Source organism: Nuphar pumila, chromosome 15, assembly GCF_984573655.1.
Source record: "Nuphar pumila chromosome 15, dmNupPumi1.hap1.1, whole genome shotgun sequence".
In the NCBI taxonomy this organism is placed as follows: Eukaryota; Viridiplantae; Streptophyta; class Magnoliopsida; order Nymphaeales; family Nymphaeaceae; genus Nuphar; species Nuphar pumila.
In genome coordinates this window covers 86,529,021-86,546,071 of record NC_143263.1, presented here as the reverse complement: position 1 = coordinate 86,546,071, position 17,051 = coordinate 86,529,021, and the positions used below count along the sequence as shown (strand labels likewise).

Genomic DNA, 17,051 nt, shown 5'->3' with positions numbered 1-17,051 from the left:
TAGGAAGCGGGAAGCACGGGACGACTTAGAAGCGAACCAGGAATCGTCTCGAAAGCGAGAAGAGAAGTAAACCCGAAGCGACGTAGGAAGCGAACCAAAAGCGACCTAGGAAACGAGGCAGCAGCGAGGAGGAAGCGAAAAAAGAAAGAAAAACAAAAAAAATGAAAAAAAAAGGGAAGAGAGTTTCCCCTAAATGGGAAGTGCGCTTCTCAATTTTTTTTGTGCTTCTCAACATGTTTCGGAAGTATCACGTTTCGCGCTTCCGAAATGCGCTTCAGGAAAGCGCGTTTCCCCATGTCCTATGGCGCTCTCGGTAACACCCTAGTATGAAGTATGATCAGCAATTGCATCTAAAGCAAGTTCCTGTTTTCCAAATTTTAGACATATTAGTATATGATTATGAAAAAGTGAACCAATGTGAAGAAAATGTGCATGTTGTTGGGACTAGAAATCCAATTTAATGGAGATTTATATACCACCAATAGCAATTGATGTTACCAAATCATAAATAAGAAAAGTATCATAGTGAATACAAGATATTGGATAAGATAGAAAGTACCAACAACTAAACAGAACATTGTGAATAATTTGAACTTGGAATGACTTGCATCAATAACATCACATGTGGTGTCCATGTGTGCAGAAAAGGAAAGAAGATAATGAGAAGAGGACTGCCTTAAAAATCCCCAAACCAGTTCAGAGTACAAAGTTATAAAACAAAATAAGCTATGCGGACAATCCTGTTGGAAGCTATTCACCTTTTACAGAGAAAAAAATATATTAAGAAAGCACATGTTGTTGGGAATCCTCAGCCAATCTCCCAGAAACAAATTGAACACATTGACACAAAAATACTCAACATTAAAGAATACAATTAAAATCTCATAAATCCATCAAAAGTGACCAATTTAGAAAAATCTGTCCTAATCCATCCAAAGTGACCAATTGAGTGAAATCTATCCTAATCCATCCAAAGTGACCAATTTAATGAAATCTGTCCTAAAGATTTAGATAATAACACCTTCAAACCAGAAATAGAGAAACCTATTATAGGCCATCAAAGGAAAAGTTCAGCTGAGAGAGATATAACATCATGTGCTAATGTTGAATATAGGAATCAATTCATTCATGTGGATCATTTCTCTGATTCTTGTACTTTGTTACAATCTATGTAGTCAGAAGCACCGACTAGGCTCCAACTAGGGGTCTAATCGACCTAGGCATGGCCCTACTGCCTAGGCCCAAGCACCTAGGCAGTAGGGTCTTTTTTTTCTTTTTCTCTGCTTCTTTTCTTCCTTTTTTTTCCTTTTTCCTCCTTTTTTTGTCTTCTTTTTCCATTTTTCTTCTTCCTTTTCTTTTTTTCTTCTTTTTTTCTTTCTTGATATATATATAGAGAGAGAGAGAGAGAAAGATATGTGTGTGTGTGTATGTATAAAATATTTTTTGCACAATAAACTTGTATGTTTAACTACATGCATGCATGCATGCATGCATACATACATACATACATACATACATACATACATCATATGTTTGGCCTATTTATTGTATTGTATGTATTGCATTTGTATGTATACTTGTTATCAGTTATGTATGTACAAATATACGATACATTGCATAATATATATATATATATATATATATATGTATATATATATATATTATTTATTATTTATTATCTTTTGATTCTTTGACATTTTATGGTTCTCTATTCATGTTTTATTTTGTTTACCTGCTTATTCTTGATTAATATTAGTTACATCTCTGCTATTAATTTTGAGCAATTCATTGTAAATTTTGTATTTTTCTGATTTTTTTGTAACAACTAGTCCCGCCTAGTCCTCGACTATCTTTTTTATGGGTCTATTGACTAGGAGCCGATTAGTGCTTTTGACTACATAGGATACAATGTTGAATTAGTGACTAACAAACAGCAGAATTAGAAAGAGCGAGAAAGAAAAGAGAAAAGGGAGAAGGAAAGAAAGATGGATCTGCATGGTCAAGGTGGAGAGTCAAAACAAGCAAGTGTTAACTTCATCCCACTGCTCGTTTCAATTGTGCATGCCACTGCTCGAAACTATCTTTAGTTGCTTTCGCAATTTGCGAGGTCCTACCACTGTAGTTTAGAGAATTCCCAAGAGAAGTGAAGGATGCCTGCGATAGGCGAGAAGGGTGAGATATGCTAGCTAGCATTATGCTTTACAATAGGCTTAGCCAAAATGCATTGCGCTGAGAGGTGAGAGTTACCTCGTGCCCTGAACTTCTAGTATCAGCTTGGAAGGAAATAGCAATATTGTGAGAAGCATTGAGGCGTAGCGTAGCACTCCACCAAAAACTGAAGCGAGGCTTAAGCCTCGAGGCGTAAAGCGTAATCCTCAAATTTTTGTTTTAAAAAAAACCTTTAAAAATATCTACAAAAACAAATAAATAAAATAAATAATTTATTAATGAAGCAACAACCAGTAAGAAATAGAAAATCTCAAATAAATACCGAAAAATATGAGATTAACATGCAAATTCATGTACTTTTCAATCCTTGCATTTCCAGCACAGCTAGCATTAAAAAAAAAACTTATGCCATAAGTTTTTTTAGAATTTGTCGGTGGAGAGAGAGAATAATTTTTTTTCTTCTTCTTCTACTAGTTCTTAGAGTCGAGAGACGAGAGAGAGGAGAGACAGTCGAGAGACTAGAGACAAGGGAGAAGAGGAGAATCAAAAGACAGTTGAGAGAAGAAGAGGTAAAGTCTAGAAAGGAGAGGCGAGAAAGAAGGCTTTGACACACATTTGACCGAGGTGTGTGCCTCACACTGAGGCACGCCTCGCCCCAAGGTGCACGCCTCATAACCCATAAGGCATGTGCCTTACCCCCCTTGCACTTTTTGCATGCACCTCAAGGCACAAAGAGCCTCACCTTGGGCAGAGGCGCATTTTTAATAACATTGGGAAAGAGTTTTATTGTTAGCTTCCCCAGGCCTGCAACGATCACCAAAATCAAAGAATTGATCTATGACCTCCGCTTTTCCAAGGAGTACTGGCCCAAGATAGAGTGTATCTTGAAGACAAAGACCACAACTGGACACATTTTTCACAATGATTCTATTCTATCAATATAAAATATACAGCACTGTCAAATTGTCATATCGGTGGGGGAAGATAGACTTTTATCAAACTGATGAGGATGGCTCTGCACGATACTGATGGTCTGTTAATCATGCGATATGGACTCCAACGTTAATGGCTTTATCATGCTATTTATATGTGTTGATCCGTTAATCATGCACACCCTGCATCTGACCATGAGTCATATACAAACACTTTGTAAATAAATGTCATAATATACCCTTTTACTGACATTATTATACAACTGTCTCACATACAATCTATGTCACATGGATATGGATGCAGGAGCAGGACTCGACGTGGATGCACTTGATACAATTCAATAATTTTCAAAAATTAGGACATGGCTGTACACACAGATAGATGTATGTGTGTGCGTGTGTTTTACAATTCTAAATCACTGCAATCAGGAACATCAAATAATGAAAGTAAGTTGAAATTGAAATGGATAAAGAACTCAAATGAATACTACACAAGTAAATACGAATAAAAGAAAATAGATAAAATTAATGACACAATGTTGACTATGTGTGAAAGAGGTTTTGACTATGCCCATGAACAGTTGTGTGGTGTCCATGAAGTGTCCAAGTATTGTTACGTGTCGTGACAATACAAGATACGCATGCTAAGTGAAGTGTCCATGTGACATAGCATACAATATAAATAGCGCACATAAGGATAATAGACAAGGACTAGGGCTGTCAACACATCAAATATTTGACCCATTAGGGCATGCACCAGAATCTGCCCAGTAACTGTTAAGGAGTAATTAGATAAGTTGTTGAAGGTTATACATGTACTTCAAGTTAAAACAATGGCATCATTTTAATATTAATAGTATCTAGGTCATAAGAGACACCACTAACGGTATCCTTGTAATATATCACATCAAATGTATGTCTCATTTATGGCTTGACCTAAATTAGCACTCAATAAATACATGCTTTGAATGTTATCCCTCTCCATTAACAAAAGAAGGGGTTGCATGGCTGGACTACTTTCTCTATTCTTCTTCTTCTTCCCTACCTTCATGCATGTATGATACCAGTTTTCATGGTACCAGAGCCTGGTTCTCTCATCCATTAAGGTATTGACATCGTGCTTTTCTTGCCTTCTGTCATGCCCTTCCTGTCCTCTCTTTTGACTGCATCTTCCTCTTCCATATCCTTCTTCCTCTATCTTTACCCAGTCTGGATGTTGACTGGCTCACATGATGTTTTTCATTTTTTTATTTTCAGTTCACAACTTCCCACACTTAAACAACCCTTTAATAAATCTCATTTTCCATCTCAAAATAACAAGGGTCATGAGTTGCACATCTCAGAAGGCCCAGCTTGAGACTGATGGTTCAGATTCATGCATGACACGTATCTAATGTGGCTTCTCAAGTAAATTTAAAGCCAAGTTTGATTGACTGATAAATTGTTCAGCAGAGATTATTGCCAGTGTAAAATCATATTTCGAATGTTTGTTTTTCTCTAAGGGCAGAGAAGGATGTAAGGTAATAAGGACTCCTTTTGTAGGTCGGGAAGAACTAAGTACAAGACAGTTTATCCACAGACACCCTTTCCTGTAACCCACACGCCTAATTCCTTTTTTTCTCCTTCTTTCACTCTGCTAATCTATGTGCTCTTTTTCTTGCCTTTTCATTGTACCTCTCCAGCCTCTTTAAGAATCTTGGGCACTGCATCCAGTATAGGTCTTAATTTGCCTTTCATCTTCAACTTGTCAAGATGTGCAACCCCGAATGGCCAAGGTCGCCTCCATCACATTACTCACTGAGTACAAGATAATGTTCTTCACCCATACTAGGAGGAAGCTTGAAAAATCCATTGTTTCATGGTCTTCAATCTACGAATGAATCATGACAACTTCATGACCAGCAATTTTTTCTCCAAAAGACCCCAAAAAGCATGGCTAACAGCCACAACAATATTCAATGGGGGAAGATTCCCTTCCAATTAGGGATAAATTTCAATTAGAAGGATGGCCCATTTAGCCCCCTTTAGTCTATCTGTCTTCTCCAACACAAACATTGACAACTGAGAATATTGGTGACCATCATGCAGCAGACACTACAACAACAACAGCTACTACGCCTTCATCCCAAAACAATTGGGGTCAGCGATATGAACCAAAAAAGAAATTCATTTTGGGTCTTCCACATGAATCCTTTTCCTCCAATCATTTCTATCCAATGCCATGTCCTCGGTGAGGTTCAAAGCATTCATATCCTTTCCTATCATCTCCATCCAAGTCTTCCTAGGCCTACCCCGACCTCTTTTAACTAATATATTTTCCCATTTCTCCAACCTTCTAACTGGAGCATCATTAGGCCTTCGTCGAATATGTCCAAACCACCGTAAACGATTCTCTCGCATCTTATTTTCAATGGGTGCAACACCTACCTTCTTACGTATCTCCTCGTTCCGAATCTTATCTTTTATTGTATTTCCACACATCCATCTAAGCATCTGCATCTCAGCTACACTCATTTTTTGAATATGATGTCTCTTGGCAGCCCAACATTCCGTACCATATAGTAAAGCGGGTCTAATAGTCGTCCTATAAAACTTTCCCTTCAACCGCAATGGCATTCTACGATCGCACAGCACTCCAGTTACACTTTTTCATTTCATCCACCCAACCTTTATCCTATGATTTACATCTCCATCAATTTCTCCATACTTTTGAATCATGGATCCCAAATATTTGAAATAATCATTCACCGGTATTTCTTGCTCACCAAGCTTCACTAAACTCCCATCACTACTTTGTTGCTTACTAAACCGACATTCCATATATTCAGTCTTACTCTTACTCAACTTAAAACCTCTAGCTTCCAATGTCTGTCTCCATAATTCTAACTTAGCATTAACCCCAGCTCTAGACTCATCAATCAAAACAATATCATCAGCAAACAACATACACCACGGTACATTTTCTTGAATTGATCTCGTAAGCTCATTCATCACTATCGCAAATAGGAAAGGGCTTAAAGCAGATCCTTGATGTAACCCAACCGTTATCGGAAAATTGGTTGTCACCCCTCCACAAGTGCGGACATTGGTTACTACTCCTTCATACATGTTGAGAATAGGTGGTTTTTGGTTAAGTTCTCATATATTAGAGGTTTTCTGAAATATTGTTTTCATAAGGACTTAGATGTAATTTTTCTGTTTTGCCTCTCTCTATTTAATATAGAGAGAAGCCCTAATCTCAATTAACGAGTTCTATTGTGCAGTTGTCTCTCTCTCCCTCTCTCTCTCTCTACACTCACAGGTGGCTGTACAACCCCATCTCATTCTACATGGTATCAGAGCCTTCGATCGTGGGAGCATGATGTTCATCAACAGGGACTGATTTTTTCATCAACGAAGAGCAACAACCCTACAGCCTTTTAAAAATCAGGTTTGGTGGGGTTGACTGGGAAGATCTGATCGCAGATCTGGGATGTTACCCAGATCTGTCGTCAGATCTAAGGAGAAGATCCACTGCGACCGAGTGGTGCCGAGACTGGTTTCTACTATGACGTGATTTTTTGTTGTTGTTCGTGAGTTGTCGAGGTGTGTTCCTGCTGTTACACATTTTTTTGTGTTGCCGTGAGTGTTGAAGTTCTTGTCGAGGTGTGTTCTTGCTGTTTGGGAGCAGCAGAAATTATTTTTTATGTGTTGCCGTGATTGTTGAGTTCTCGCCTATGCTGATTGCGTGTTATCAAGAATTCTGCCGTGAATGGAACTTCCTTTTCTGTGTTGATTACTTGTGATACTTACTGGATGTCGTGCATTATATGTTGGAGAACAACAAGTGTTTGCAACTGCAGTCTCTCATTTATCGTGATGTGTTTGGTCCAATCAATGTTCGTGATGTCTGTGCTATCAACATCAACTGAAATTTAGTTGTTTCAGTGGATTGGTTTATTTCAGAATGTGGCTGCTGTGTCGAGTTTTTTTTTGGAAACATGGTAGCTTAAGTTTCTGTGTCGTGGAAAGTAGCAGGTGTGATTTCCTGCTGGACTAAATTTTATTTCGTGTGTGGGTTGTTGTTTGCTGTGGAAACAGCAGGTGTGGTTTCCTGCTGAGTTGAAGAAAAAAATCCTCTTGAACACTTGCTGTTCAAGTGAGGTATTCTGTTTTTTTTCAGTATGGCTGAAAATTCGAAATGTGATTCCAAACTGGAACACATTGGGGAGTATAAGGCTTTTGCCAACCCCTTCTCATATGGCTCTTCTGTAAGGTTGAATGAAACCAACTATGCCAGGTGGTCCAGAACTTTTATGATGTCGGTATCTGGACATTGTCGAAAACATATTTTGTTGGAAGGCAAACCCACTGAGAAATTGGGAAAATATGTCACTTGGGATGAAGATAATGACATAGTTATGTCATGGATCATGAATAGTGTCGAACCCCATATTGCTGATGGATTGATCTACTATAATACAGCCAAACTAATGTGGGACAATCTTCGTGATACATACTCACAAGAAACGAATGTGAGTCGGATCCTGCAAGTTGAACAGGAAATATATAACTTGCAACAGGGAGATCAGACCTTGGCCCAGTACTATGCCTCTGTCAAAGCTGTGTTTGAAAGACTTAATGCTCACATGCCTCTTTGTTGCTCGAAGCAAAAGGATCATCAAGAACAAACCATGGTCGCTCGTTTTCTTACAGGTCTTTCTTCAGATTTCTCTGTTGCAAAAGTTCAAATGTTGACTGCTTCAGATGTTCCAACTCTTGTTGATGCTTACAATCGTCTGAGTAGGCTTGCGATCTCTCTGCCACAATCTCCGCCTGTGACTCAGTCATCTGCTCTTGTTGTCCCATCTAGTTATGGGCGTGGAAATATTCAAAATATCAGAGGACGAGGACGTGGACGTGGTATGGGAGGCAGAGGAAAGCTTCAATGTACATTCTGTGGAAAATCTGGACATTTAGAAGATCGTTGCTGGGATAAGCATGGTCGGCCAAGCTCTTCTTCATCCAAGTCATATAACCCTAAAGCAAATGTTACTACTATTGAGGCAACAAATGCACCAGAGACTATCACTGCAAATGAAAGTAGTATCACCCTTAGTCGTGCGGAATATGATGAGTTGATTGCTCTTCGACCTTTGAGTTCCCCCACTCCTATAGTTGGGGTTGCCTTTTCAACCGGAAATCATCTCCATCCGAATGATAGTAAGTGGGTTATTGACTCTGGTGCATCCAGACATTTGTGTGGAAATTCACGTGTTTTCTCAGATCTAAAGGTCATTAAGGCTCAACTTGGAGTCTCATTAGCCGATGGGAGCTCCTCCCCGGTTGTTGGTCAGGGAAATATTTCTATATCCTCCTCATTACAGTTGAAAAATGCTCTTTATGCTCCAAACTTTCCTCAAAGTTTACTTTTTGTTAGTTGTCTTATAAAAGAACAAAACTGTAGAGTAATATTTGATCCAATGGGTTGTCATTTTCAGGATTTGCTGACGGGGAAGAAGATTGGTGGAGGCTATGAAGAAAATGGACTTTACTACCTACATCATCCAATGGGTTTTGTTCATGCTGCAGTGGAACATTCATTCAGTCCTGTTCAGTGGCATCGTCGTCTTGGTCATCCTTCATTGTCAAAGCTTCGGTCGGTCTTTCCTCAGATTCCTTCCACCACATCATTTCAGTGTGAAGCATGTCAGTTGGGCAAGCATCATCGAAGCTCGTTCCCTTCGAGTCAGAGTCAGTCTAGTAATAAAGTTTTTGAACTTCTTCATGCAGATGTATGGGGTCCTAGTAAGATTCCTACTAGGACTCAGTGTCGTTATTACCTTGTTATTGTTGATGATTTCTCTAAGTTATCCTGGGTATTTTTAATAAAAGAATGATCTGAAGTTCCAAGTCTTATCAAATCTCTAATTCTTGAAATAAAAACTCAGTTTGAATCTATTGTCAAGATTGTTCGCACTGATAATGCTCTCGAGTTTAAATCAAAAGGTCTGTTACAATTTTACCAAGATCATGGCATCCAACCCCAAACTTCCTGTGCCTATTCATCTCAACAAAATGGGGTGGCTGAGCGAAAACATCGACACCTCCTTGATGTTGCCAGGACCATTATAATTCAATCAAATGTTTCTGCCTTATACTGGGGTGATGCGATTACCACTGCTTGCTATCTGATCAACTGCATGCCTTCGTCTTCTGTGGGTGATCAAATTCCATTACATATCCTAAAACCTGATGCCCCACTTTTTTCTTTCTCACCAAAAATATTTGGATGTGTTTGTTTTGTACACAAACTTGGCCCTGACCGTGATAAATTAGTCGCTCAAGCTACAAAATGCATATTTATCGGTTATCCAAAAAATCAAAAGGGCTATCGATGTTATGATCCTATTTCTCGCCGAGAGTATGTCAATGCGGATGTATCTTTCTTGGAATCTTCTCCATATTACTCTAGTTCTGGTTCCCCACTGCAGGTTGATCCAGCTGAATCTTTTCCATTACCTATCCCTCCTTTTCCTTTGGAATTTGTGCCCTCCTGACCGAACCAAACTTTATCCTCCTCCAGATTTAATAATCCGCCATTGGTATATGTGCGTAGAGCTCCATGTCCGCAAGAGCCTTCATCTTCTTCTTCTCCTGAGGTAAGTTCTACTGACAATAGTGATCTTCAGGATGATGATAGCAGGCCTATTGCTCTACGAAAGGGGACAAGACAATGCACCTTATATCCCATATCTCATTATGTCTCTCATGCCAGAATTGGACATCAAATGAAGTCGTTTATTTCAGCCTTGTCTGCTGAAACCATTCCTCTGAACTATCACCAGGCAGCACTCGATAATCGCTGGAAGCTGGCTATGCAAGAAGAAATGACAGCTTTGGTCTCTCAGCATACCTGGGATCTAGTTAATTCCCCAGCAGATGCTGACATTGTTGGATGTAAATGGGTATATACAATAAAGTACAAATCAGATGGTTCTATTGACAGGTACAAGGCCAGATTAGTCGTGAAAGGGTATACTCAGACATATGGAATTGACTTCTTTGAAACTTTTTCTCTTGTGGCACGGATGGGTACCATGGTTGGAGCTTGTGTCAATTAGATGTGAAAAATGCATTTCTTTATGGGGATCTATCTGAGACCGTTTACATGCAACAACCTCCAGGTTTTGAGGTTAAGGGGGAGTGTCAGAAGGTGTGCAGATTGAGAAAGGCGATTTATGGCTTGAAACAAAGTCCTCGTGCATGGTTTCAAAAGTTGTTTGAAGTGATGTCAAGCTTTGGCTTTAATAGATCGACAACAGATCATACACTTTTTATAAAGAAAACTAGCTTTGGCATAGTTGTTATGGTGGTATATATGGATGACATCATTCTTACAGGAGATGATGTGAAAGCTATTGAAGCCACAAAGGCTCATCTTCAAAAACACTTTGTTACAAAAGACCTTGGTTCACTCAGGTATTTTATGGGTATAGAAGTTGCTAGAAGCCGTGAAGGGATGGTTTTGTCTCAGCGGAAGTATGTTCTTGACTTATTAAAGGAAACGGGCATGTTGGGAGCTAAACCAACAAATATTCCCATGGACCATAAAGTTCAGTTGTTTGAAGAAGGGTCAAAACCTGTTGATAGCAAAAGCTATCGCTCCCTAGTAGGGAAGTTATTATATGTAACTGTGACCAGACCAGATATTGCTTTAGCAGTAAGCAAAGTTAGCCAGTTCATGGACAAACCAACTGAGGTACACTGGAATGCAGCCATAATGATTCTCAGATATCTAAAATCCTCTCCTGGAAAGGGGTTACTGTTCAGGAAAGGTGGAACTCTGGAGATAGTAGCCTATTCTGATGCTGACTATGCTGGATCTGTTGTAGATAGAAAGTCTACCACAGGATTTTGTGTGTTTTTGGGAGACAACTTGATCTCATGGAGAAGTAAGAAACAAAATGTGGTTTCCAGGTCAAGTGCAGAATCAGAATATCGGGCTATGGCCCAAACAGCTGCTGAATTGATATGGGTTCGCACTGTTCTTAATGATCTCCAGGTGAAGGTTTCCTCTCCAATGATCATGATGTGCGATAACAAAGCGGCAACATATATAGCAAACAATCATGTCTTTCATGAGAGAACAAAGCACATTGAGGTTGATTGCCACTATGTAAGAGATATGATTCAAGCTGGTCATATCACTACAAAACACCTAAAGTCTGAAGACCAAGTTGCAAATATCTTTACAAAGCCTCTTGCTAGGCCAAATTTCTCCAGATGTCGTGACAAGCTGAGCATGATAGATATCTATGCTCCAGCTTGAGGGGGAGTGTTGAGAATAGGTGGTTTTTGGTTAAGTTCTCATATATTAGAGGTTTTCTGAAATATTATTTTCATAAGGACTTAGATGTAATTTTTCTGTTTTGCCTCTCTCTATTTAATATAGAGAGAAGCCCTAATCTCAATTAACGAGTTCTATTGTGCAGCCGTCTCTCTCTCCCCCTCTCTCTCTCTACACTCACAGGTGGCTATACAACCCCATCTCATTCTACAATACATATCTTTAATTATACTAATGTACTTGAGAGAAACACCTCTCTTCATCATTGTCCACCAGAGAACGTCCCTAGGTACTCTATCGTATGTCTTCTCTAAATCAATAAAAACCATATGCAAATCTTTGTTCCTCTCTCTATATCTTTCAATAAGTTGTCTAAGGAGATGTATAGCTTCCATAGTTGATCTTCCAGGCATAAAACCAAATTGATTCTCTGTTATCATGACAACCTTCCTCAACCTAGACTCAATCACCCTCTCCCAAAGTTTCATAGTATGACTCATGAGTTTTATACCACGATAGTTTGTGCAATCTTGTATATCACCCTTATTCTTATATAAAGGCACCAAAGTACTCTTCCTCCACTCATTAGGCATCTTATTTGTTCGCCAAATCAAGTTAAAAAGATTTGTCAACCAGTCTAAACCTTTCTCTCCCAAGCATTTCCAAGCCTCGATAGGTATACCATCTGGGCCAACTGCCCTTCTTGATTTCATTTTCTTCAAAGCCTCTGCAATTTCTTTCTTTTGAATCTTGCGCATGAAGTCACGATTTATCTCATGAAAAGGAAAGGAGAAGTTTCCAAGATCTTGAGTATGACTATCATTAAATAGCTTATCAAAATAATCTTTCCATCTCTCCTTAATCTCCTTATCTTTGACTAAAACCCTTTGTGTTTCATCTTTGATGCATCTAACCATACCCAAATCCCTCGATTTCCTATCTCTCATCTTTGCAAGCCTATAAATATCTTTCTCGCCTTCTTTGGTATCCAACTTGTCATAAACCTCCTTATATACCTTAGCCCTCGCGTTTCGAACTACTTTTTTAGCTTCCTTCTTTGCTATCATATACTTCTCAAAATTCTCATTATCACGACTCTTACTTAGATTTCTATAACACTCTCTTTTAACCTTGATAGCTAATTTGACATCCTCGTTCCACCATGATGTATCCTTACCTAGTGGTGCACCGCCTTTAGACTCACCCAATACCTCCTTAGCCACTTTTCTCATGTCACCCGCTATCTTATTCCACATTGATTCTGAATCCTCCTCGAGACACCAATCAGCTTCCTTAACTACCTGCTCTACAAACATTCCTTGTTTAGCTCCTTTCAGTGCCCACCACTTAATTCTAGGATCTATCCTATGTCTATCCCTTTTGCGGCATTGTCTAATTCTAAGATCTAAAATTAAGACTCTATGTTGTGTAGCTACACTTTCTCCCGGTATAACCTTACAATCGATGCAACAACCCCTATCTCTCTTTCTAAGTAGGAAAAAATCTATCTGACTCGTATTAACCCCACTTTTAAATGGGGCAGACACTAGAGTTTTTATATACTCCTATATGTTTGTGATGATTTCCAAGATTAGCAGGTACTAATGGTCAGTTGGTCACACACACATACATATAATGTGCGCACATCTCACACACACATACATATAATGTGCGCACATCTGCATAAATACGTAAAGTCTAAAGCAATAAAGCATGAATAAGTGCAATTTTTTTAACTAAAATGCTAAGCTATTACAATTAATAAACACTAAATAATGAACTCATGTCAAAAATAGAAATATATTGCAATCAAAAGCAAATTTCAAAAGGAAGTGATGCAATTAATCACAAAATAAAAGGATCAAGATTGTAAAAGAAAATAGACGAAATTAATGAATAATTATGACACTGTGTTGACTGTCTGAAACAGGTTTAATTGCATTTATGAAGGGTTGTGGTGTGCCATGTCATGCTGACTTCATGCATTGTATGTGAAGTGTCCATGTGACATATCTTAGATGAATAGAGATTATTTTTATATTAGAAGCAGAGGCACAGAATAAACAAGCACTAGTAAAGTTCTAAGTTCTTAATGGGTTTAATCTCATTGAAATGCACTGCACTCTTTTTGCATATTCAACATCTCCTAACATTTTCCCTTGCCGAGCAAAATCCGAAAATGAGATTAGTGACATAGCTTAATCAACACATAAATAACTGATTTTTATGGGAAAAAAAGTGCATTTATAAATTCAAACAATACAATGCAGATATGAAAATTAATAAATACATAAGCAGCAGAAAAGAATTGCAATTGCAGCTACCAGTGGTTCATCATCATCTTCTTCAGCAGGCTCTGCCAAAAGTGCGAGTATATTTGGCAAGTGTTTCTGTAAATAAGATAACTGATGAGCCTCTTCATCAGCCTGCGACGGCATAAATCGACGGCTTGATCTGACAAGCTGCAAATAAACAAGCATATCAGTATTTAACAATTTCAACAAACATCCATCTATAGTCTGCAAAAATTCCATAAAGTCTAGGATCCTTTTTTCAGAAATGCTTTTATGGAAAGAATAGGTCACTGTAGAAAAAGTGTATTCAAAGTTTCCATAACAGCTACTGGTTTGTAACTTGTCTTTCATGGAAGGAATTCCCAAAGTTTTGAGTGATGTTTAACATGACTGTTAGTTCCTTTTCTATTTTGCAGTAATACAAGAATGAGTTTTCCCATAAAGACACCCAGACATATAATTAAAGCTCCTAGATTGCACATGAAAGGCCCTTCATCTACAACATCAAAAATAGAGAGATCATTTTGGAGTGCAGCTTTCTCTTTCAGGGGTGGTCACCATAGCCTCTTGCATGACTAGACAAAACATGTTGACCAGAGATCTATGGAATTGGTTGATTGCTTGGAATATCAGGAGCCCTAAGTGCGTGCAATTTGTTAGAGGATGTTAAAGAAGCATGCCGTTTAAAATGTGGAGATACTGGTAGACAAGTGCACATCCACCAGATGTCAATCACGTGACAAGTGCTAACGGTGGCTTACTAAGAATAGGGGCAAACTGACAATTACGACAATCAGCAAATTACAGATCACACAGTCGATGATATCCTAGGCACAATGGGTCTTTGCTTAAGCACTAAATGGGGCAGTGGGTTTTCTTTTGATGAACTCAATTTGCTCTCCCTTTTGCACTGCCCGTTTGCTTATGGAAGAATCCTTATGAAAGTGTGCAAAGAACACATGCTTATAACAAAAATAAATAGCACACGCACAAAGAATTAGCAACATGTAATGTGTGTATGCTCCGTGTTTCAAATGTCTAAACAAGCACGTATTTTTGGCAACAAAATTTTCATTCTTTTCCTTTTATAGGTAAATTTCTTGTGATCCCTAATCATCATAAGTCAAAATAATTCCCGACTCCACTATGTAAAAACCAGCTGAGATAAAGGGGAGGTAAGTCCCTCTAACTTACAGCATATTGTCTTTATATCTGATAAGATGCATAACAAGTCAATTTGCAATGAGAACAGTAACCATATGTCCACAAATAACGCAATGTAGATTACTCGTTGAAGCAAGAATTCTAAGGTAAGTTGCTTTCACGAACATTTCATGCATCTTTCATTCAGTTCTGTATTAGCTTTCTGAATTGGAGTTTAGGTCGGCAAATAAAATTCACCGCCCAAGTTACTCGGTAGCAAATAGTATACGTTACACGGTTACAGATCACATTCGTGCAACTAAGTTACCAAAAATCATAACTTCCTTAGTTCCTGAATTTGTGCCGCATTGTAATTTTTGTATGTCTCTGTGACGAAATAGGCCAGCGATTCTTAATCTCAAAATCGGTTTCTGTTTAGCCAAGAATTTCACAAAAATCGCATGCTTGGGTGAAATTCAACAATCGGAATGTAGTTTCACTGAGTAACTCTAGTATGCAAATTGTGCTGAAACTGTTGTCATTAGCAATAAATCTAGGAACAGAAAGAAAGAAAGAAAGCGAAATATTAATCAAAACCTTCAGCATTAATTGGTTTAGGGAATAAACCAATCGAACATCCAAGAACCCTAACGAAGCATCTTGCAGCCAAGTAATAAGAAAAAAAAAAGGCGAATTCCCGACCTGCAGAGGTGAAAGCACAGACAAGTATCCATCGAAGGCAGAGGTCGACGGCCAAACGTCGTTCACCGACGCCGAATCCTTGTGCGTCCTGGGAAGAAGCCGCTTGTAGGACTGAATGTAGAGGAACAGGATCAGGTCGAAGACATGGGCGCCGACGGCGTCGGCCTTGGCGGTCGCGAGGGGATCAGTGGGCTTGACATTGCCGGGATCGGGCAGGACGGAGGCCAAGGTGTCGAGCACGAGGTGAGCGTTGTCGGGCTGGATCTGGAAGATATCGGCGACTGCTGCGGCATCGATGCGGTAGGGACCGTGGGGGCCGTCGGATGGGGAGGACCGACGGAGGAGCTCGTCACGGAGGGGGAGTAGGGTTTGGGTGCCGTCGCTGAAGATGAGCTTGGAGAGCGGGAGGAGGCCGTGTTCGAAGGGCTCGCGCCGCGCGTGCAGCAGAGGCGGCAACGCCGACGTCGCCGACGGCTCGTTCATTTTCTTCGTCGGCGGCGACGAAGAGGGTAAACGCTTCGTTTATCGGAGGAGGGGGGAATGGCGTTTAATTGAGGTGACGAACAAGACCACGATTCTTGGCGAGAGAGGCGAAGACGAAGGGGAAGAACTAAGAAGGAAGAGAGGAGTCGGAGTAATCGCAGCAAGACAAGGGTGCCCATCCGGAACGGTACGGAATGCTGTTTATGAATCAGATACGGAAACCAAAAAACCGGTTCGTCTGACAGGTTCGGTTCTAGTAGTGAGTAATAGGGAAAATTCCATTTAGGTCCAACTATTTGTACTTAATTCAATTATAGACCTTACTTTTATCAATTTCCAATTATGACACATACTTTCTCTGAAAACGGACAAACAAGGGCCTATAGTTTTTTTTTTGTGGAATAATCAAGAGCCTGTATTTAATATTGTCTTTTAACTCAGGTTTTTATCACAAGCCCAATTACATCAGTGACCTTAACTCAGGTTTTTTTTGTGGAATAATTAAGAGTTTAAACTGTTTACTTTTTTGTCTTTTTAAGAAGATAATGAGTATTTTTCAGTTTTCAAGGACAATACAAGAAACCAATAAAGAATCATTGTTTTTAGAAAAGTTTAGTTCATAATTAGAATTCTAAAAAAGTGTGGCTCATATTTGAAATTAAGAGTAAAATGATTTTCCCGTGCCACGAAAATACGTCGGGTACAAGCACCGTGATCAGAGAGCCGAATTAAAATCCAGTTTAGGCTGCAAATCCAACTCCGAATCAGATCCGAACTAGCACGGTTGAATCTGGATCCTAGTTTTTCTATTGTAATACTAGTCTACGTATAAAAAAATGTGGAAATCAAGACTTACACTACACATGAAAATCAACAAACAAATCGGACTATACTTGGATTCAAATAGAGAACCGAGCAAAGGACACAAATCTCGATCCAAGTGAATATGAAAGTTCAATCATATTCTATCTGGTTATGACTTTAGGTCCTATTTTAAGA

General features: G+C 39.1%; 1 protein-coding gene across 1 annotated transcript in view; it reads right to left on the bottom strand.

The window, feature by feature from the left end:
• Nucleotides 1–16,169, bottom strand: part of LOC149815880 (uncharacterized) — an 86,659-nt gene extending 70,490 nt beyond the window's left edge. Inside the window, exons 1-2 of the mRNA XM_089990001.1 lie at nucleotides 15,570–16,169; nucleotides 13,755–13,892 (exon numbers count right to left, since the gene is read on the bottom strand). Of these exons, the coding sequence (XP_089846127.1) occupies nucleotides 13,755–13,892; nucleotides 15,570–16,052 (621 nt within the window). The 5' untranslated portion in view covers nucleotides 16,053–16,169. The remainder of the gene's footprint in view (nucleotides 1–13,754; nucleotides 13,893–15,569) is intronic.
• Between the last annotated feature and the right edge of the window lie 882 nt (nucleotides 16,170–17,051).